Source organism: Macaca thibetana, chromosome 4 (genome assembly GCF_024542745.1).
Source record: "Macaca thibetana thibetana isolate TM-01 chromosome 4, ASM2454274v1, whole genome shotgun sequence".
Taxonomy (NCBI): domain Eukaryota; kingdom Metazoa; phylum Chordata; class Mammalia; order Primates; family Cercopithecidae; genus Macaca; species Macaca thibetana.
In genome coordinates, this window is record NC_065581.1 from 155,239,285 (window position 1) to 155,261,473 (window position 22,189).

Below are 22,189 nucleotides of genomic sequence, written 5' to 3' on the forward strand. Positions count from 1 at the left end.
ATTAAGTCAACATGAATTTTAAACATTTAAAATTCTTGCCATATGGGAAAAATTACAACTGAAAGTTGTGGTTTCAGGATTCACAAGTGCACAGGGAATGAGAGGAAGACATCCTCAGATACTTGTTTTTGAAACCCAGTAACTGAGGGAGTAGATTAACTTGCACAGATAACACCAGTAACGCTTTGTTGTCCTGTGAATACTGTTACATGAATATATTACTCCCTTCCTGCACCCTCCCTCCCCAACCACAATGATATAAATTTGGTGTTTCAGTGAAAGTTTATGAACAATGTGCAAATGCATATGCTTTTTTACATTAAGGTTTTCTCAGAAGAATAATGCTACATAATAAACTTGCAATTGCAAGGATATGGAACCAACCTATGTGCCCTTCAACCAATGGTTGGATAAAGAAGATACTATATATATATGAATATACTATGGAATACTACTCAGTCATAAAAAGCAGTGAAATAATGTCTTTTGCAGCAACCTGGATGGAGCTGGAGGCCATTATTCTAAGTGAAGTAACTCAAGAATGAAAAATCAAATACCATATGATCTCCCTTAGAAGTGGGAGCTAAGCTATGAGGACCCAAAACCACACAGAGTGATATAATGGACTGTGGGGACTTGGAGTGGGGAGAGGTTGGGAGGGAGGTGACGGATAAAAGATTACATATCAGGTACAGTGTACACTGCTCAGGTGACAGGTGCACAAAAATCTCAGAATTCACTACGAAAGAACTCATCTATGTAACCAAAAACCACGTGTACCCTCAAATCTATTGAAATTTTAAAAACTTAAGACAATAAATAAAGTAAGCTGCATGCTGTGGCATGCCTGTAGTCCCAGCTACTAGGAAGGCTAAGGCAGGATTTCTTGGGCCCAGGAGTTCAAGGTTGCACTGAGCTGGGCCACTGCATTCAGGCCTGGGCAACAGAGTGAGACTCTATCTGGAACAAACAAAAGAGAAAGAAAGCAAGCAAGAGAAAGCAAGAAAGCAAGCAAACAAGAAAGAAAGGAAATAAAGACACTTATACACTTATAATTCAGCTTTCTAATAGTAATTCTATAGTCAGTCACATACCCCAAATTACATTCTTGTAATGGGTTTATTCGTGTACAAAATATGTTGTAATTTTTTGATGCATGTGCAGCAAAATATTCTATCACATACAACAAAAATACACCTTTTACTCCCTTTTCCCTGCCCTTGAAAATGGCAACACTGTTCTGGCAGTTCAGCAGCTAAAAATAAAGTGCTATAATTAAGCAGTATTGGAATGTATTCGTTTGACAAATGTGATGTACAATTTGAGTATACAATCGTATCTTTTTCTTGGTTTTTCACAGAATAGGAAGCTCCACATCCTGAACACCTCCAGAAGATACAAATATTTGTATATATATGTACACATGTATACACTGTATATGTAAAGTGCCAACAAGCCTCTTTGTCCTTTTGAGTTTGTTGAATTTCTCTTTAGTCCCTTTTTCTTTCCACAGTCAGACTCACACCATTGGGATCTCAGAGTTCATCAGCAGGTACCAAGCTTACCAAAGGCTGGCTTGTTGGGGGTGTGGTGTTGGTGAGAGGACACGGAGCGAGCCCTTCAGACCTCGCTGGGGGACCTGGAACGAAAGGGCACTTTGGACTGGAAACAGCCACAAAACAGGAGCCACAGGGCGCGCTGAATCTCCTGGTTGCGGAAGGCATAGATGATGGGATTGATCATGGAGTTGTAGGTGGCGGGCAGCAGGGTGGCGTAAGTGTAGACTGCCGGGTCCTCGTGGCTGCCCACCACGCAATAGATGGCGAAGGGCAGCCAGCTGGCGCCGAAAGTGCCCAGCACAACAGCCAGCGTACCCACACCTTTTCTGGTGGCGGCGAGGTGGGGTGGCGCCAGGCAGTGCTGCTGCAGCGCGATCTGGTGCGCGTGGCGCCAGACCACCTGGCAGATGCGCACGTACAGGTGCAGCATGATGCCGAAGACCATGAAGAAGGCGACGGAGAGCAGCACCACGTGGCTGCGCGCCAGCGGGCGCACCACGCTGCAGGCGGCACGCTCTGCCAGGCAGTTCCAGCCCAGCACAGGCAGCAGCCCCAGGCCTAGGGACACGGTCCAGGTGGCGGCAAGCAGGAGGTGCACGCCCAACAGGGTCCGGCGCGAGTAATAGGTGAGCGCGTTATACAGGGACAGGTAGCGGTCCACCGTAATGGCCAGCAGGCTGCTGACAGAAGCGGCGAAGGAAGCCACGAGGAAGCCCACCGTGAGCAGACTCACAGTCTCCGAGGGCACCACGTATTGGAACACAAAGTGCAAGATGAGGCCACAGCCCGCCAGCAGGTCAGCGGTGGCCAGACTGCCCACCAGCACGAACATGGGCGTGCGCAGCGCCGGAGTGGACGCGATGAGCGCCACCACCAGCGCATTTTCTCCAGCGATCACTGTCCCCGACACGCATAGGAGCACGTCCCACGGATTTACCGCTGGCAGCAGGAGTCCCGGTGGCCCAGCCGACAGCTGCGAGGACAGCTCCAGAGACCCATTAGCTCCGCCGCCGGCTCCCAGAGCCGCAGCAGCAGGGGGTCCCCATTCGCCGGTGTCCGGCCCCCCTGTTGCTGTGGCCGCCGCCGCCGCTCCTTCGGCCGCCACTACCACCACCTGGGAGTCGTTGAGCGAGGCGGCGCTCGCGTTCATTGCGGCCGGATTTGCACCCTGCATAGGGAGGGAGTGCAGGCGTCAGGTGTACCCTTCAGGCTGCCAGGAAACTTTCCCACGCATAGAGCCTCCTCTCGCATTGCACCACTTGAGTTGTCCACCCCACCCTGGGACCCCAGAGCAAATCGGGGAATCATGGGTTAAGTGAGATCCCAAAATAAATACCTGTTGAGTAAGTGAGTGAAATACCCACGCGGACTTCTGAGTTTTTGCACAGATATACACCAGGACAACATGCACTCACATGCACACGGATCAATTCTCCAAGGATGCCTGTATTTGCACACGCATACGAGTGCACCAGCTAGGAGTGTCATCCTGGGAGAGTCCCGCCCGGGTTGTGGCGGCGCGACCAGGACATCTCCAGGGAGCTGGGCAGCGGATACGCTGTCCGTGGTGCTGAAAGCGAAGTTTCTGCCCTTGCGAAGCTTGGAGCGCCCTGGAGCCCAGAGACCCCTGCGAAGGGGGTCTGGGAGGAGAGACTAGGGTGTGTGTATGGGGGGAGTGGAGGGTCGGAGTCAAGCTTGGCTCCATTTCTCCTCTTCTGGAAAGACCCGTCCCCTGGCTATCCTTCTCCCCACATCCTCAAAGTTCCCTGGGGAACTCGGCCGCTCACCTGGGGCGTCAGGACTTCTGGAAGTCGCTGGTCATGGGCGCTGAGGCGGGGCGCCGGGCTGAGCTCCCCGCGCGGACTGAGCAGCTGCCTGCAGGAGGCGGCCCGGCCGGGAAGGAGGCAAGCGCGGGGCGCCTGTCGCTGTGCCGGCGCCGCGAGTGAGAGACACAGTTGGTGGCAGAAAAGGCGGCTGCGAGCGGCGCGCGCTGGAGATTGACAGGCAGGGCGTGGTGACGTCAGGCTCCCGGCTCCCGGTGCGAACCCAGCACTCACTCTCCTCGCCAACCCATCCTGCGCCCTCCCCGCCGCACTCCCCTTGTCCCCTATACTATCTGAGGGTCCTAGGAGGGAGGAAAAGCCAGAGCAGTCACCTCCAGTCCAGAACTTCCAGGAATGGGATGGGAGAGAGACAAAGAGAGGGAGAAAGGAGTGAAGAAGACCCTGAGACCAGGCGGCGAAGAGGGTGAGCTGGGAGAGGAGGGGTGAAGGATGAGTGGCACCTGCCGGGCAGCAAAGCCCAACCTCAAAGATCACCGAGGGATCAGATCCAAAAAGAAACCCCAGAGAAGGGGGAGGTTGGGACAGGGGTGTTTGATGGGAAAGTAGCTACCTTTAAAAAAAAAACGCCGCTCCCAAAACAGGAATTATCTGGGAAAAGAAATTCACTTTTTATTTTATTTTATGTATGTATGTATGTATTGAGACAGAGTCTCACTCTCGCCCAGGCTGGAATGTAGTGGCCCGATCTCGGCCCACTGCAACTTCTGCATCCTGGGTTCAAGCGATTCTCCTGCCTCAGCCTCCGGAGTAGCTGGAATTACAGGTGTGCGCCACCACGCCCAGCTAATTTTTGTAGAGATGGGGTTTCACCATGTTGGTCAGGCTGGGCTTTCCTGACCTCATGTGATCCACCTGCCTCGGCCTCCCAAAGTGCTGTTATTACAGGTGTGAGCCACCGCACCGGGCCTGAAATCCAGTTTTTAAAAAGGATGTTCGTGGTACATGCTCAGTTGAGTAGAGCCAGGGAAGAAATTCTGAGTTATGGGGAGCAGATAAAAGATGGATAAGAAGGGGACATCTGAGGAAAACAATCTCTTCTTTTGGAGGTTGCCTGTGCAGTTCCTCTCTTTGCCATTATCTTTCTTGAGCTCTACACAGCAGGTTTCACCATGATCTTTTCTGCCCAGTGTTTCCCCATTTCGGTAGCTGATAGTACCCTTGGAACTTGCACTTTAATTAAAGACCAGGTCTGCATCTTGCTAGAGAAAAGGAAAACAGCAAAATGGGATTTACTTTCTTGGCTTCAGACTTTGCCCTGTTAATTAGTTCCCTATAAAACAAATTACAGGACGAAAATAGTGATAACTCAGCTGCACCAGACTTCAGTAGGCAGGAGTTTTATTTTCAGCCCAGATAAATCATCCTTTTGTTTTAAAGGTGTTTTGTTTTGTCAGTAAGATACGAGTATTAGTCTTCTTCTCCTTCTCTTTCTTCTTTCAGAATGTGCAATAGCTGTACTTGGGCAAGAGCTAAAATAGTTGATGCCATCTGAGGTTCTAAAATAGATGATTGCACTTGGTATGATGGCATTGCACGGAGGCCACAGTCATAATATTCAGGACCACACGGTATGGGAAAAGTGAAAATTGGCAACATTTGTTGCTAGTGCTCCCCCTACTTCTCCCTGTGGACCTTCTCCTCCTTTCACTTTGCCTCTACCTCCAAAGAGGGGAAAAAGATACTCAGACTGTCCATGGATTGGAGGATAAGTTTACCCTAGGTTGCTGCCTTTAAACATGACCCCCAAGTCCAGACTAGTCCTGCCTCAATGCAGCCGAACTTAATTACAAGAACAAAGGACATATGACAGTTCAATTATTTGGTGCAATAGCTGATGTTGGACATAAAGAGAGTTCACATACAATTTATCCATTTGGGGAGCTTAAAAAAATCCACACACCACTATTTTCTTGAACCCAAAACTTGGCTGAAGTTCTAAATTTCTGAAAAGAGCCATTTTGTGTTTCAGTACAAGATTGTCATCTAAGAGTCAAGAATGTTATTTCAGAGCTGTCAAGTGAACTGTCAAACCACTGTAACAGCATGTTAACTGAGGATTTTCCAAATGATCAGATAAAAGCCCAAGGGTAGGAGACTCCTCCTTAATGTCTAAGTATTTCCATTTTCACATGCCACAGTATAGCAGAAAGTACGAGGTTAAAATCTCTGAATATCCTTAGGCTTCAACATTACCAACAATGGATTTCTCAGTGATTTCCAGAGGAAGACAACACATGTAGAATCATGCACATAAATGCTGGTTGAGAATTTGTAGACTGACTTTGAGTGATGCCAATTTGTGGTTACCTCTCTTAGATGCTAGACTAGGTCCTGTGCGAACAGGGCATGTTCTTTCAAGCCCCTCCTTATCTCCCCCATATCCACCCATATTTGGAAGGTAGAAGATGGGAAAGCAAAATGTGTCTGTTTCATCAGTTATGGATGGAAATTAGATGGACTTCTTTACTTGCCTTGCCTATAGCTACTATATAAGCACCTGCCCTTCCAATGGTCTCCTAAAGTGTTCAGCCTGTGAACCACAAGACATTTTCCACACATACCCTAGTTTATGGGAGGAGATTGACACCTTGCCTGAAGCTAGATAAGATCAGCTGTCCTTTGCTGGACTAGTGACCAGATCCTTTTCTGCTGAAAATTTGAACTAAGAAACACCTTAACAATGGTGAGTCAGTGTTGGGCTCTGGACATGAAAGATAGTGATAAATTAGAGCTGAATCACTTGTATGTTGGACCTTGTGTAAAGTGTTTAATCAGAGAAAGCCAACTGCACTGGAAGAAGGAAGCAGATGTGTGAAGAGGAACAGAGATGACGGAGATCAAATGACCGAGAGGTGAAAGGAGTGACCTCAGTCCCTGAGTGTCTGGTTCCTGGCTCTGGAAGCCCAAATCCCTTGATGCTTTGAAATTACCTTTTGGGTCTCTACCACAAACCTTCCTAATCTTCAGCTACCTTAAGTGGGTTTCTATTCTGTGAATCCTTGATAGTTGACTGAAACATACAACCAAATGTATTATTCATCCCCCAGTTTGTCTAGTTTTGTTTATATTTTGGGGTCTTCAGAGTTTGGCTTCTGATTGGTAGTCACAGATTAAATTCATTGTTGCCAACCCTTTGACCAACTCATCACAGGCTGAGGTGTCTTGTTTCTTTCTGTTCTGGCACTTAAGCATAAACATGAGGAAACTTTTCTTGTCTGAGGCTAAACCCAGGAATCACAACCTTTCAACCACAATCTTTCTTTCTCTAGTTTCCTTTGGTACCTCATTCCCATCTCAGCCTAAGCCATCAGTTCTCAATCCTGGCTGCATATTAGAATTATATAGAAAGGTTTTTAAAACTACCCATCTTTGGATCCCTCACCCAGAAATTCTGATTCATTTTGTCTGGAGTGGGTATTTTCTAAAGACTCTAAAGAAAACTCAGGGTTGAGAACACTCATCTAAACAATCACTTTGTCAGTTTAGTGTGTAGTGAAACTCCTGAAATAGTGGATATCTTTTTGGAATAGTTGCAATAAAGAAATTTCAGTGAGAATCCAGCTGTAAGTCATTCAGTGTAATTTCAGGTTTAACACATTGACTACATCTCCTCTTCAGACCTTTAATTTTCCATACACACACAGAACCTCCTTCCTCTCTCAAGATAAAGGCTGGCACTTGGTTCTCTCTTGGCCCTGATGAATTCAATAGTCCCATCAGGGAGCACTAAACTCTGGCTCTGGTTCAGGTTGCCCCGAACCCTTTATTCTGCTGTAGGTTTCAAGATACCTCAGCATTTGCCCCCTTGCTCTGTGCTGATCTCACAGCTGCCTCCCAGGTGTGCCCTCTCCTGGCTCAAGTCCTTGCAAATCAATTCTGTTTTATAATATCAGGACTGCAGCCAGCCAAGCTGTCCAGAACCTTATAAAATGACGTTGGAAAGAAATTGTGGTCTCTCTGTCTCTCTCTTTCTCTCTCTCTGGGCATCTGCATACTCATACACACACACACACACTCCCTGTTCTTGATTCTTGGAGATAAGCAGTATAGTGTTCAACTGGGAAGTGTAAGTCTATCTGATGGTACCCAGGTGCTTATGCTGACATCTCAGGAAGACAGCAAGTGCTTGGTGAGATGTATGAAGCTGTTTATTAAGAAAGGTTGTTGCTACAAGAGGCAGAAATCACAAAGTGCCACTGAATACACTACATTGTTTGTCCAGATCCATGGTGTTGGATGGAGTGTAATCTTTTGGGGACACATGCCGAGGAAGACGAATTATATTAAAAATATCTCCTTTCTTTCTGTTTCTGCTTGCCCCCAGAGGTGCCCCTCATCCTCAGGCATCAGTGCTCTATGGTACCTACTTCTTCAGCATGTCCAGACACATGGGGGATGTTCCTACCTCATGCCAGGTGTGCAGTCCCCACTCCAAAGGGCTTCTATCCTAGGAGGTTAGCATCAACGATGTTCCCACCAAATTTAGATAAGGAGCAGAGCACCATTATTATCATCACATGTCCACAGGTTGCAGAACACTGCAGAAAAGTTGAGATTTGGAGTTTAATTCACTTAATGAACGTTATTTTGCATGAGAAATAAATCATAACATTTAAAGGCATTTTTTTCATAAAGAGTGACAATGACTTTATTGAGTTTATGAAGGAATGTATAATATTACAACTTAGAGCACCAACTTTACTGATTATGAGAATGTTAATGAGAAAGTTGTTTCTATTAGTGTAATTAGTGTATTTGAAAATGAACACAGAGGCAGTCTTCCAATCTGCCATGCCCTCTGCCCTCCATTTTCTTTTCTCTCTCTCTCTTTTTGTGTTTTAATCTGTATTTCCCTGATAACATGTAATGTGGAACATCTTTTCAGATGCATATGTACCATGAGGATATCTTCTTTGGTGAGATGTCTGTTAAGGTCTCTGGCTCCCTCCGCCTTTTTTTTTTTTTTTTTTTTTTTTTTTTTTTTTTTTTTTTTTGAGAAAGAGAGACAGTCTTACTGTGTCACCTAGGCTGGAGTCTCTCTCTCTCTCTCTCTTTTTTTTTTTTTTCAAAAAAAGAAAAGTTTGGGGGTAGATGTGAAGCTTTGTGACATATGTAAACTCCTATCACAGGGGTTTGTTGTACAAATTATTTCATCACTCTGGTGTTAAGCCCAGTACTCAACAGTTGTCTTTTCTGCTCCTCTCCTTCCTCCCACCCTGCACCCTCAAATAGACTCTACATGTTCAAAGTGCTTTGAAGCTCATTCCATGGGTTCACACTTACTATTTCATTTTATTCTTCAAGACGATTACATGGAGTTTAAGGTTACGATCTTTGCAGGTGGGATAACTGAGGTTCAGAGAGATGAAGTTGTCCACAGGTACACAGGGCACTAGCAGGAGCCTTGAGCTTTGAACGGGTTCATTTCACCAGCGCCGTACTTACTAAAGGCTGCTGTTTGCCAGGGACCGTGACAGGTCCTACAGCTGTCGATGGAAAGAACAAGATGGTCCTCTCCCTCACCCTTCCCTGGCATGGCCATCAGGCCCCCTGAGCAGATTTCCCTCTCTTTCTATCCCTGTCTGGGCCAAGAGGGCAAGTGAGGCCTGATGAACCATGCAAAAGGAAGCAGCACTGTCATCATCAACTCTGGCCTCCAGGACACTGGGCACGTGGTCAGGGGTTTCCCCATGTGGTGGGACAGGTGCCTCCCCTTCCCACAGTTCTCATCTCCCCTCAGTTTCCCTGAAGGGCAGGTGAGCAGGGGCTTGGAGTTGAGTAATTCAAAAAAGGTTCCTCTCCATTTCTAGCATAGACTTTTCCCTACCCCACCTTACCCCAATGTTTCTGCTTTGAATGAAAAGAAAGGCTGCCCTTAAACTAGATAGCAAAATTAAGCCAGTCAAGGGCTGCCCAGCACCTGTTTAATCAGACAAATCCACTGTGTACAAGAGACTGACAATCTTGTGGGGAAGCAAAATCAAACATGGATCAAAGTGTGCAACAGTATATAGGCAGACTCAAAAACTCAAAGAGGATTTACCATGGATAGATGGATTCAAGATAATGGAGGTTGAATTTTTATGACTTCAGTATTACATGAGCAGCATTTGATAGACTGTTTTCTGTTTTTTAAATGTGCTTTGAACAATTAAAGAGAATTTTGAAAGAAAATCATTTCCCAATATTCCCACCAGCTAAACAAGATTGCTTTGCCCCCCCACCGCAAGACTGTAAACTTTTTGAGAGGATGGATCAATTCTAATTAATCTTTCCATTAGTATTATCTGGCACAGAGTAGGTGCTAAATAAATGTCTCTTGAATGATTATTTCCAAAATTTATCCACATGTATATATATTTCATGTAGGTTTATTGCATAGTGTGCAGTGTACTATACATACAGTTTACAATTCAAATTTTCACTTAGTAATAAAAGGTATGTTGTTAATATTTTTCTTTTCTTTCTTTTCTTTTTTATAGGGATGGGGTCTCGCTATGTTGCCCAGGCTGGACTCAAATTCCTAGCTCAAGTGTTCTTCCTGCCTCAGCCTCCTGAGTAGCTGGGATTACAAGCATGGCCCACCACACCCAGCTCTTTATTGCCCTTCTTTTTCTATGTTGCATTGTAATTATGTTTTTATACTTTGCCTAGTCATTCATTCGAAAAGCATTTATTGAGTGCTAACTATATGCTATGCATTGTGCTAGAAAATGACGCCAAAATATTGTCTGTATTCAGAGACAAGTAAACAGATTTTATGAGGACAGTGTAATGCATGTTATAAAAGATGTGAATATAAGGGTAATTAGTGCATTCAGGAGACTTTCACCCAGCCTGGAGGAGTCAGAGAAGGCCTCTCAGGGAAAGTGAATCTTAAAAGATGAGTAACTGTTATCTAGGTAAGGAAGACACAGAAGTGTTCCTCCAGGCCGAGGGAGCTGAGTACCCAAAGACTTGCAGTCAAAGAAGCCTGGCACAGGGCACTGAGACTGTGGGTAGTTAATTCTGGCTGGCCAGGAAGACAAACGGACAGGAGCAGAGATACACCAGGTAGGTGGAGACAATTCATGAAGGGCCTCTTATGGCATAGCGGGAGTTGGATTTTATCTTGAAGGTAATGGGGGATCAGTGCCAGATTTCCTTAAGCAGGAATGGTGGATAAAATCAAACTTGGGATCCTCTAACAATTTATGAAGGCCCCACCAACAACTGTATGGAGAATGGATTAGAGAAAGGTAAGAGTGAAGTCAGGCACACCTTTTAGGAGGCTTTTACAATGAGCTACTAAGAAAAGGATTATGAAAGCTTAACGGAGGGTTGTAACAGAGGGGATTGGAGTAGTTCATGAATCCTTCAGATATTTTGGACTTATATTAGTTGAAGTATGTCTAGTTGCTATGAAAGATAGTTTCAAAAATCTTGGTGGCATAAAGTACTAGGTGATTGTTTCTTACATGAAATTCAAAGCAGGCCTTTCTGCCAGGCAAGCAGCCTTTCACATTGTCAGTCCGGGGCCCCAGTTCCTTTTATCTTACAGCCCTGGGCTCCTCTATGATCTTGGAGTTTTCAGCTTTTACAACGTTAGCATTTCACCATTCTGGTGGTTGGAGCATGAGCTTGGGGAAATCCACTTGGAGTATTTTATGGGACATGCCTAGGGAGAAAAATACAGATAAAGGGAGAAAACGTATCAAGGATGTCTCCCAGTTTTCAGATATGGTCAGGAATGGGGTTGGGGAGGAGCTAAATTGTTCATGCAATTGTGGACATACGGAGTTTGAGGAAGAACAGCCAGGCAAAGGCCTCCAGTAGGACATTGAATACAGGAGTTGCTCTGAAGCTCAGCAAAGTATAGACTGAAAAAACAGAGTAGGGTATCATATAATAATAGTAATAATAATAATAATAATAATAAGAAGAAGAAGAAGAAGAAGAAGAAGGAGAAGAAGTATAGCTAGCATGCATTGAATGTGTAACATTTACTAGGTATGCTATGGGGTGGGTTCTATTATTATCTCCATTTTACAGGAAAGAAAACTGATGCTTAAGAAGTAGAATAACTTTGCCACATGTTTGAAAAGTGAGAAAGTCAGAATTTGAATCCCACATATCTGACTCCAGTTGAAGAGAGTTGATGAACCTAAGTGAAGAGGACCAGTGACAGTCCCTTGGGGAATACTATTTTTACAGGATGGGTAGAGGAAGCGGTAACCACAAAGGATGTTGAGAAGAGCAGTAAGAAAGGCAGGACATATGATGGAATCCCAGCCTCAGTGAGGGAGTGTGGGAGACAAGAGAGTGGGCTGTGGGAATCAGAGGAAGAGTGGTTTCAGGAGAAGGAGAGTCAGAATACACCCTGGGAGGCTAAATGGGCTAAGGTCAAGAAGGAAAAACTATTCACTGAACACAGCAATGAGGATGTTGTTGGTGGCCTTGCTGAAAGCACAGGGCAGCTAGGCTTAAGTGAATGTGTGTCAGTGAGGGGTGAGAAAGGTCAGTGCAGGTGCCTCTAACAAGAAGGTGGGCTTAAAGTGGGAGGGAGCAATAAGGCAGTAGCTAGATAGAGATGTAGGTACAAGGGAGAGCTTTTTGTTGAAAATGAAAGCAACAAGAAAGGAAAAGAGACAGCCAAGTGGCTAAGGTTGATTTCCGGGAGAGGAGGTAGTTGAGGGAGTGAGATGGTGGCGAACAAAGATAGGGAAAGTCTGCAAGTCAGGTGGAGAGATTAACCTGAGAAAGCGGGCAGGGGCAGAAGGATGACAAGCACAGATGGGGCCACACATGAAAGTTAAGTAGGGGGCCAGAAAACCAAGCGATTGCCTCCTAATTCATTGCGCAATCTGGGGATGAGGACATCAGATAAACATGAGATGGTAAATGGAAGGATTTATTCTGATGGCTGCACAATATTACATTGAGGACACGGGGCACCGTTTAATTCACCGTTCCCCTACTGTTCGACATTTAAATTGCTTGTATTTTTGCCATTGTAGATAACCCTACCAAGATTACTTTCATGCACATAATTACTTTTATTTTGCTTGATTATCGACGTGAAAATTGTCAGCCAAAGAGCAGAAATTTTCACGGCTCTTCAAATGCACTGCCAAATTGCTTTTCAAAATGATTGTAATAATTTACAATGACAATAGCACTCTGTGAATATAACAGCTTCTCTGCAGCTTTTCCAGCACTGGGTTTTATTATTTTAAAATAATCTTCCAATCTAATGGGCAAAGTGGTACCTCATTAAAAATTAAATTATATTTATTTGACTACCAATAACATTAAATATTTGTCTTTTTTGTAAGACAATTTCAATTTCCTCTTAGTTGAATGGTCTATTCTTTACCCATCTGTTGGGACCTAATGCTGTACCTGTAGAGCTGATGAAATCCACCGTAGACAGTAATGCTTTGTACATCCAATTTGAGGGATTTTTTTTTTTTCATTTTTTCTTTTCTAACTTTAGTTTTGATCATCCTGGACATTGCATTTTTATAAAGGTGGTTTTAAAAGATAATGTCCACTGAGCCTTCTAGCCTCAGAAAGACACATTCATGGCTTTACAGTGGAGCTTTTCTGTCATTTATTAGAGAAGACAGAGGATCGAGAACTTCTGGGGAGATAAAAGGTTCTGGAAGGGGGCAGGTCCAGAGGCAGGTCCCGTCTCCACCTGACTGACCAGAGGCTGACTCTGCGGCCAAGGCCTGTACAATTTATCCAAGAAGGGTGTTAGCACATCAGGACAGCAGAGCCTTTGGGCAGCTGGGAGACCATAGCCCCCAGGTTCTGGCACTGAGTTCCCCAGGAAGGTCAGAGGCTAGAACCTCAGCTGCAAGAAAAGCCAAGAGGCTCTGCGCAATGGGACAGCCCAGCCCAGCAGGAGCAAGATGAAGAAGACCAACTCAGAGCAAGTGGCATCCAGGCAGGATACAACCTACTGCGGACCGAGCAGAGGAAAGGCCCTAAACAGAAAAATGGCTACATGGGAAAAGGAAAAGCGTGGGGAGAGGAATGTCACAGTGACTTAATCCCTTGCCAAGGGCCAGGCACAATGCAGGGTACTCTGTGTGCATGGTCTGATCCAGCCACGCCCCTGTGGGACCATATTTATTATTCCATGTTTGTTATTCTCTCCTGTGTATTATTGATCACACAAGAAAACAGAGGCTCAAAGGGGTTAAATAACATTCAGTATTACACAGTTCATTAGAGATGGAGTCCATTTGGTTCTCAAATGTGCATTTCCTTAAAAAAAAGGTCTCATGTCCGGAAAGGGAACCCACGTTGTCACTGGCTTCAGTGCAATGCAGGAGCTGGGAAAGAGCCCGCAGTGGGGAGCAGCGAGCTGATTGCAGAGCGGGCTGCAAGTTTGGTAGAGAAGGTTAGATTTGGTGCAAGAGGAAGCAGGGACCCACAGGAGAATTCTCAGCCGAGTTGATCTGAATTGATGCTTTAGGAAGACAGCGAGGGAGTGGTAAGCAGAAAGAAAGATGTTTTCCTGTGACACATTTGTGGGGACCAAGTCAATAAAGCAGGCCTACTAAATGAGAGCACACAGGAACTGAGATTTCTTAGTTGCCCGCTGAGATAAGTCACCACTCTGCATGCTTATCTGAAATGTAATCCTCTGAGCTTTTGAGAAGGATTCTAAATCCTAGGAGAAGTTGCTAAGGGAATAAAGCCCTAAGTATCATAAACAGCAGAATTCATAAAATAATTTTCCCAAAATATCATGAGCTCAATTCTCCAGCCAACATTAGCAGCACTTGAAGGTTTGGCTGGAGAAGGGGAGGACATTATTAATTTGTACTCTCTTTCCCCCTCCACTTTTCCTTCCCAGGGACAGAGAGGTGAGTCCCACCAGGAGTTCATTCTTTACACCTGCATTCGCAGGGGTTTCGCCACTCCCCCACGTGTTCCTTGAGCCAGGGACCCTGCCCTCTCACAGGTTCTGAATTCCTCCCAGCTTTTGGCATGATGTGAAATGGTCTCCTTGGATCCCCGAACTGAATGGTGCATCAAGCAAGTATTAGTAAGTGTCTTGGATAACATGCTTATTTTATTAGGTCAAACTACAGATTTTTCTTTTGAGCTTTTTAAAAAAAGATAGATATTTATACACAGTCATAAAAAGACATTTGCAAAATGCAAACAAAAAATTACATATGGTATTGACTCAGTTTTGTAAAAGAAATTATATGTACACACACACACACACACAGACACACACATGCTACATATTACAATGTTAACAGTGAGCCAGTGATTACCTCTGGGTGGAAGCTTTTTTTTGAGATGAGGTCTTACTCTGTCACCCAGGCTGGAGTGCAGTGGCACAATCATAGCTCGCTGCAGCCTTAACCTCCCAGGCTCAAGTGATCCTCCTGCTTCATCCTCCTGAGTAGCTGGGACAACAGGCTCATGCCACCACGGACAGCTAATTTTTGTAGTTTTCGTAGAAATGGGGTTTCACCATGCTGCCCAGGCTCCCAAGGCTATTTTTAATTCTTTAAAAAATGTGTTGCAGAAACTAATAGCTATCTTCTTATATCCACTCACTGTATCCTACAGTAATAGACCCCAAATTTTAACTGACACATGGTCACTTAGAATAAATACCATATGTCTACACCTCTCTTGCAGCTAGGTGTGTTCACGTAACTAAGTCTTGATCAGTAAGATGTACATGCACGTGTGGCATGTCACCTTCCAGAAAGTGCTCTTGAAAGAAAGGAGCATGCCCTTCCCCTTCCTATTTCTTGCTGGCTGGAATGCCAGCATGATGGCTGGAACTGGAACAGCCATCTTGGACCCTGACGTGGAAGCCATATGCTGAAGGTGTTGGGGAAACAAGACAGAAGAAGCCTGTGTCCCCAATGACGATACAGCCACTATGCCAGCCCTGGACATTCTATATACACATGAGAGAGAATTACTTTCCCTCTTCTTTCTTGTTTAAGTCACTACTATTTTGAGTTTCCTGCCACTTGACAACTGAACCAAATCCTAGGTAATACACTTCTATATATTTAAAAGCCACAAAATACAGACGGATATATTGAGAATTCAAGACTAAGTCCTGTACATGGAATGATTTTTCTGGCTACAGCATTTTTCACTGAAACCACTTGTCCCAAGTTTCACTCATCTCTGCCCTTAAATTGCATCAGATCAGTGGTGAACACCATGTTCGGTTTTTTACAGAAAGAACTCATTGTGCCATCTCTGGTTCATGGACTATCTTGATTTTAATTCAAAGGGCTTCACAACTTTCCTGGGAATAAGATATTGATTGTGGCTCCACTGTGACGATTTTGGGTTCTTTGTGTTAGGCTTCTAGATTACTGGAAACACTGGAGGTCAGCAGGCCCCAAACTTTTTGGCACAAGGGACCAGTGTCGTGGAAGACAATTTTTCCACAGACCAGAGACAGGGGGATAGTCTCAGGATGAAAGTGTTCCACTTCAGATTATCAGGCATTAGATTCTCACAAGGAGTGCACAACCTAGATCCCTCACATACACAGTTCACAATGGGGTTCGCTCCTAGAGAACCTAATGCCGCTGCTGATCTGACAGGAGGCGGAGCTCAGGCAGTAATGCTCGCTTGCCTGCCACTCACCTCCTGCTGTGTGGCCTGGTCCCTAACAGGTCATGGATCAGAACCAGCCCATGGCTTGGGAACCCCTGCTGTAAACTGAAGCAAAACCAAAGTCTCGATGGTCAAGATAGCACTTTTCCTGCCCAAATGAGCTGCTTCTGTCAACGTATTGAGACTACAGCCTGTGAGGTCAAGAGGGAAGCCAGAGTAGGTGTGTGTGTGAGGCAGCTGTGTGTTACACATTATTTGTGTGGGTGTGTTATGCTCATGTGCTGTGTGGTATTGCTGTGTGAGGAATACACATATATTCTTGAGGTGTGGGTGTTCATATGTTTTGGGGGCATATGTTTGCCAAACCTGTGTGCTAGGTAGGGGTGTATATGGAAATGTGTATTGTGCATTGTGTCACACAGATACGTGGGTGTGTGAATGCATATTATGTAGGTATGTGTTTGCAGTGTCTGTGTGTGTGAGTGCATGCTCACACATGCACGTGTGTCATATGACACTGACGTGTTAAATGATAGTGACAGGAGATACCTGTGGTAATGAGTCCTAAAGAAGGTTACAGTTGATTTAGAAGCCATGCCAGAATTAGTCATATAGGGAAACCCCCACCTCCTCCACACCTCCTCATACATTTCTAAATCTCAGGTGTCTCCATTCATTCCTAATAATAATGTAATGTTTACATTACACTTGGTTATCTAGACTGTAGGAGACTATCAGCAATTTAATTTTAACTTGGCTTCAGCTGGTACTTTTGCAGTTTCAAATGATTAGAAGTCATTTAATTTTTTTTTAGCATTTTAAATTTTATTTTATGGTTTTGTTTTGTTTTGTTTTGTTTTTTTGAGACAGGGTCTCACTCTAGTTGCCCGGGACCAGGAATGCAATGGCACAATTGTGGTTCACAGCAGCTCAAACTCTTGGGCCCAAGTGATCCTCCTGTCTCAGCCTCCCGAGTAGCTAGGACTATAGTTGTGTGCCACCATGCCCAGTTAATTTTTCTGTAGAGATGGAGTCTTGCTATGCTGCACAGACTGGTATTAAACTCCTAGCCTCAAGCAGTCCTCCTGCCTCAGCCTCCCAAAGCCCTGAGATTATGTGAGTGTGCCACTGCACCGAGTTTTATTTTTTTTAATGAATTATTTCCAAGAATTTGCTTACAGTTTGAAGGGAAAATTATCCTGAAACATAAGGAATACTTAATAAAATAAGAAAGAGGTATCAGATAAAGAAAACAAATGTCAATGAAGCATAGTGTTGATATTTTAGCTATTCTCACATTTGGTGTGAAAAATAATGTTCAGAACCCCAGGCATCACTAGTATATCCCCACAAGGAATCCATAATCTTTTGCTTGTCGACTCACTCATTACACTGGCTGTTGCTCCTGAGCTGGTCTAGGTTAACAAGAACCATCTAAAAGGAGGGGAAGGGGAACCCCACTCCTGTGAGAATATTTACAGATTCCATCTCTAGGCACGTAGAGATTTCTGACTCCTCAGGACTGTACTGCCCTCCTGAAGCCTCCCCAGCACAGAACATGAAGGTGTCACGGCCTTGGAGGTTCCTATGGAGGGAACACCTATTTCTGTGCTGTGGCAAAAGGCCGCCAGGCGGCTTCCAGGTAATGCTGGTGAGCATTCCCTTTGGGGTGCGCTTGCCACTTTGAGAAGCGGACCTGGGCATGATGTAGGTGGGCAGGTGAGCCCCAAATTGGAGCCTAGCCTGGGAGGGTTCTTGGCTTCATCAGGAAAGAATTTGAGGGTGAGCTGGTGGTGTTAGACAGCAATCTTTGATAGAACCAGCACTGTTCTTTGCTGAGTAGAGCTAACTCACAGGCAGTGTGCCCAGACTCTGCACTTGTGTACTTATACTCACTTTTAATTACATGCAAAATAAGGGGCAGGTTATGCAGAACTCTTCAGAAAAGGGGCGGTAACTTTAGGGTTATTGTTATGGAAAGAGGATGTAAATTGTCATGGCACTGCTGGGAGTGTCTCATGCCAATGAGGAATGAGGGCAACTAGAGGTTGCTTTAAGCACCATCTACTGGTTGTGCCCAGTTTCATCACTTCACCAGCCTGAGACTGGAAAATCAGTCCTGTGGGTCTCTTACCTAAGGCAGGCCTTGGGAGAGTTTCCAGAGCCTGCTATCCTGCCTGGCTGGTTTTGGCTACATCTGAGAATGTGCCCAGAATGCAAATATGACATCATTAGCATGGTTATTATGCACATAGTCCAATGATGAATAGTTTATTGCCAATATCTTATTTATTTTAATACTTTATTTTATTTTTAATTGACACATAACAATGATACATATTTATGGTGTACATAGTGATGTTTCTGTACTTGATGTATGATGATCAGGTCAGGGTAATTAGCATATCCATCATCTCAAACATTTATCATTTATTTGTGTTGGGAACACTCAATATCCTCCTTCTAGTAATTTGAAAGTATATAACATATTATTGTTATCTATAGTTATCCCACAGTGGTATGGAACACTAGAACTTATTCCTCCCATCTAGCTGTAATTTTGGACCCATATTTTAAACTGAGGTTTAAAGTCCCTTGTCCAAGCTTACACATGGAGTAAAGGTCCATGTTGGGATTTGAACCCAGGCAGTTTTGTTTCGGAACTCTACCCTTAACTCCTGCTCCTTCCTGAAAACTTGCAACGTGGACAACACAGGAGCCAGGTAGAGATGGGGTTCTATCGACCCACAAACTTGATGCCTGTTCTGAAAGGCTTAGCTCATGAGCAAGTGAGGCAACAGCCTGGCCTCTTGGAGCAATATTGCTATTTTTATTAGGAATAATCTTGAAAAGTGAAGAAAATTCTCTCTTTCTAAAAAGTGTTTCAAATGTTGACTGGTGGTGTAGAAAGGGAGAAACATGGCCTTCTATGGGGGGTTTCTCTCAGATCTCCCAGGTAATGACAGAATCCATCAGAATGTCCTGTGGGCTCCACTTTCAAAAAAACAACCAGAAACTGGCCACTTGCCACCTCCTCCATGGCAAGCCCTTGCCCACCTTCCTTCTGTTCTCAATGCTGCACACGGACAGAGCATTGCTGAGGTGGAAGTCAATTCTGTTCCTCCTCTGCTCAAAGACCTCTGAGGCTGGCATCCCGCCAGGCCCTGCAGTGGCCGTGCAGGCTTGCCATGGTCTGGCCTCCCTCTCTCCTCTCTGAACACAGCTGCCACTTTCCTTTCCCTCCCTCCACTCCTGGCACATGGGTCTCCTTGCTCTTCCTCCAACACAGGCGTGCACACTCCCCAGTAGGGGGCCTTTGAACTGGCCACTCCCTCAGCCTGGAATGCTGTTCCAGTAGACATCACAATGAACTCCCTCACTTCCTCAGAGTCTTTGCTCAAAGCCACCTTCTTGACGAGGCCCTCCGTGACCACTCTATTGACAACTGCAACTCACCCTGCCCCGTGGCTCCCTGCAGTCGTCTTCCCCACTCTGCCTCTTCCCCATGCTCCTTATCAGATTTAACATGCTATACATTAGTCATTTATTATATTTCTTGTTCAGTGTCTCTCTCTCACACACTAGAACCTAAGCTCTTTGAAGGCAGTGTTCACTGTATTGTTTAATGATGTATCCCAACTGCCTAGAACAGGGCCAGACACACGCCATGTGCCCAGAAAGTATTTTCTGAGTCAATAAGGAGAGCGCCTGCAGCCTGCAAACCTGCTCATCTATGGATTTGGGGCTCTGGGGAGATTTCAGGAAGCCTGTCAAGGTCCCAATAAGCTATGGTCCAGGGTTGGTGGAGGGAAGGGTCCACAAAGCTTCCTGGGCTCCAAGGGGAGCCCTGTGTGCTCTGCTGGTTTGGCTGAACCATCGCTGCATCTGTGCAAAAGCGAGTGGCTGTATTGTGGTCTCACACTGCATCTGGTCATTTATTGAAATTAACGTACTAATAACAGGAAATTGTTGGCAAATGCCATTTTGACTTACTCATGCAGACTGCCTTAGAGGAGGGAATATATGTCAAGTGTTTAGCATGGTGCTTGGCACACTTGAAGTGTCTGTAAAGGTCAGTTGTGGTTACCATTATCTATCTGTCTATAAAAGGAGGGAATCCTGGCCACTGCCATGAGCTTTGCTTCCTGTTTTTCCAAAGCAGCTCCGTTTCTGCCTCCTGCCTTTGGGGTAAGGCTTGGGCTCAGCCATCAAGTGCTATCTAGGAAGTGACTTAGCTGGAATGCACTGATGTAAACCTGCCAGTCTGTGGAGGGAGACACCAGCCTGCAGCCAGGAAGCAGGACTGCCAAACATTGCCTCTGTCGGAGCTCAAAGGAAGCCTTGGGCAGATTGCCCTCTGGATCAGGGGCCTTCTAACAGCCTCAGAGACTGAAGAGAAAGTGAGCCAATTTCTTTAGGAGCCATAGATTTTTCCACTTTAGCATACCCCTCCCTCCGGACCGTCTGTAGGTATCAGATCAAATGGCTAGGCAGCCCTTCCAACTTGACCTCTTCTTTCTCCTGTCTGCTGCATGCACTGGCCGAGGCCCAGCTCTGAGGTTGCAGGAGTAGCCGAGAGATCCATTTCCACAATATTTCCAGTTGATAGGGGTGTGTTTGTTTGTTTGGCTTAAAATAACACAAATTTGTCATCTTGCAGCTCTTCCACCAAAGTCCCACATGGGTCTCGCTGGGCTAAGGTCTAGGTATGGGCAGGGCTGCCTTCCTTTCAGAGGCTCTAGTGGAGACTCGATTTCCTTGCCTTTTTCAGCTTCTCGAGTCTGCCTGCATTTCTTGCCTCCTGGGCCCTCTTTCCATCTTCAAGACCAGGAATTTCTCATCCTTCCAACCATTCTTCTGTGGTTATATCTCCCACTGATGACGGCCAGGAAAGGTTCTCTGCTTTCAAGGAACTGGGTAATCACATGGGCCCCCGCTGGACAATCTAGGATGCTCTCCTTATCTCAGGGAACTTAATCATATCCTCAACGTCCATTTTGTTGTATAAGGTAACATATTTACAAGTTGCAGGGAGTGGCACAGGCGTCTCTTTGGGGACCATTATTCTGCCTATCACAACCATCAAGATAAAACTGTCTTTTGGTCATAAAATCATTTCTGTGTGTATGGAAGACCATCCACCCCAATTTCAACTCTCATCTCCAAACACTGGAACACATGCTAGCTGTTTTTGTTACTCTTTGATAGGTTTTTAAAAGATATCAGTAAATGATTTTGTCCTCCTATCCTGATGCCTTGAGGATCTTCTACTAAGGGCAATATTACCTCTGTCCTTTCTTTAGTGTTGCTGGCGTTCAGGAAGGGCCTTCCTTTTTTTTTTTTTTTTTTTTTTTTTTTGAGCTGGAGTCTTGCTCTGTCACCCAGGCTGGAGTGCAGCGGTGTGATTTCGGCTCACTGCAGCCTCCACCTCCTGGTTCAAATGATTCTTCTGCCTCAGCCCCGAGTAGCTGGGATTACAGGTGTGTGGTACCATGCCTGGCTTATTTTTGTATTTTTAGTAGAGACAGGGTTTCATCATGTTGGCCAGGCTGGTCTTAAACTCCTGACCTCAAGTGACCCACCCACCTTGGTCTCCCAAAGTGCTGGGATTACAGGCGTGAGTCACCACGCCTGGCCTATGAAGGGCCTCCCTTAAATGCAGAGGTAAAGACTCCAGCCAAGCCTGAGTAGCCAAGAAGGGTTACATATGAATCAGGAACAGAAAGGGGTCTGAGGCATGGGGTCTAGTCAGCTCCAGGACTTGTTATCTGGAATCGGTGTCTTGCAGGTGGACCACCTGGGAAAGGCAAGTCTAGATGGGGAAGAAGCAAATTCTGCCCCCTTTTGTCCACTGCTGGGGTGAAAAGTCATGGGGGAAGGGAGGCTGATGAGAGTTGACTGGGAAGGTGAGTAATTTTTAATGGCTTCCTCCTGAGCTAGATCTGAGAAAAATTGTACAAGGACTGAAGAAGAGAATTTGCCCTTCAGATGTCTAAATGGCACAGAAATATAAAATATTGTATTTGCTACTTTGGGTCAGAGCAGATGCTGGATAAAGGAATGCAGGATGGTGGGTGCGGAAGAGGCAAGAAGGAAGTGCGGGATGGATGACCGTCGCTGGATGGAAGTAGGAGACAAGGCAAGGCATTAATGGAGATTGAGGGGGTTCTCAGGGAAGAGTGGAAT

The 22,189-nt window shown here is 45.3% G+C and overlaps 2 protein-coding genes across 2 annotated transcripts in view; both read right to left on the bottom strand.

Annotated features, from left to right (window-relative positions):
- Positions 1–22,189, bottom strand: part of GTF3C6 (general transcription factor IIIC subunit 6) — a 1,097,326-nt gene that overhangs the window by 1,003,352 nt on the left and 71,785 nt on the right. The gene's annotated exons all lie outside the window — the stretch shown is intronic.
- On the bottom strand, positions 1,101–3,503 carry GPR6 (G protein-coupled receptor 6). The gene is made up of 2 exons (XM_050789099.1): positions 3,347–3,503; positions 1,101–2,727 (listed from the first exon to the last, which is right to left on the bottom strand). Exon 2 carries the CDS (start codon positions 2,707–2,709, stop codon positions 1,621–1,623), a length of 1,089 nt encoding a protein of 362 aa, XP_050645056.1. The 5' UTR covers positions 2,710–2,727; positions 3,347–3,503; the 3' UTR covers positions 1,101–1,620.

Bases quoted from the DNA above. Each gene is read 5' to 3' on its own strand.
- GPR6 (XM_050789099.1), bottom strand. From the start codon at position 2,709: ATGAACGCGAGCGCCGCCTCGCTCAACGACTCCCAGGTGGTGGTAGTG.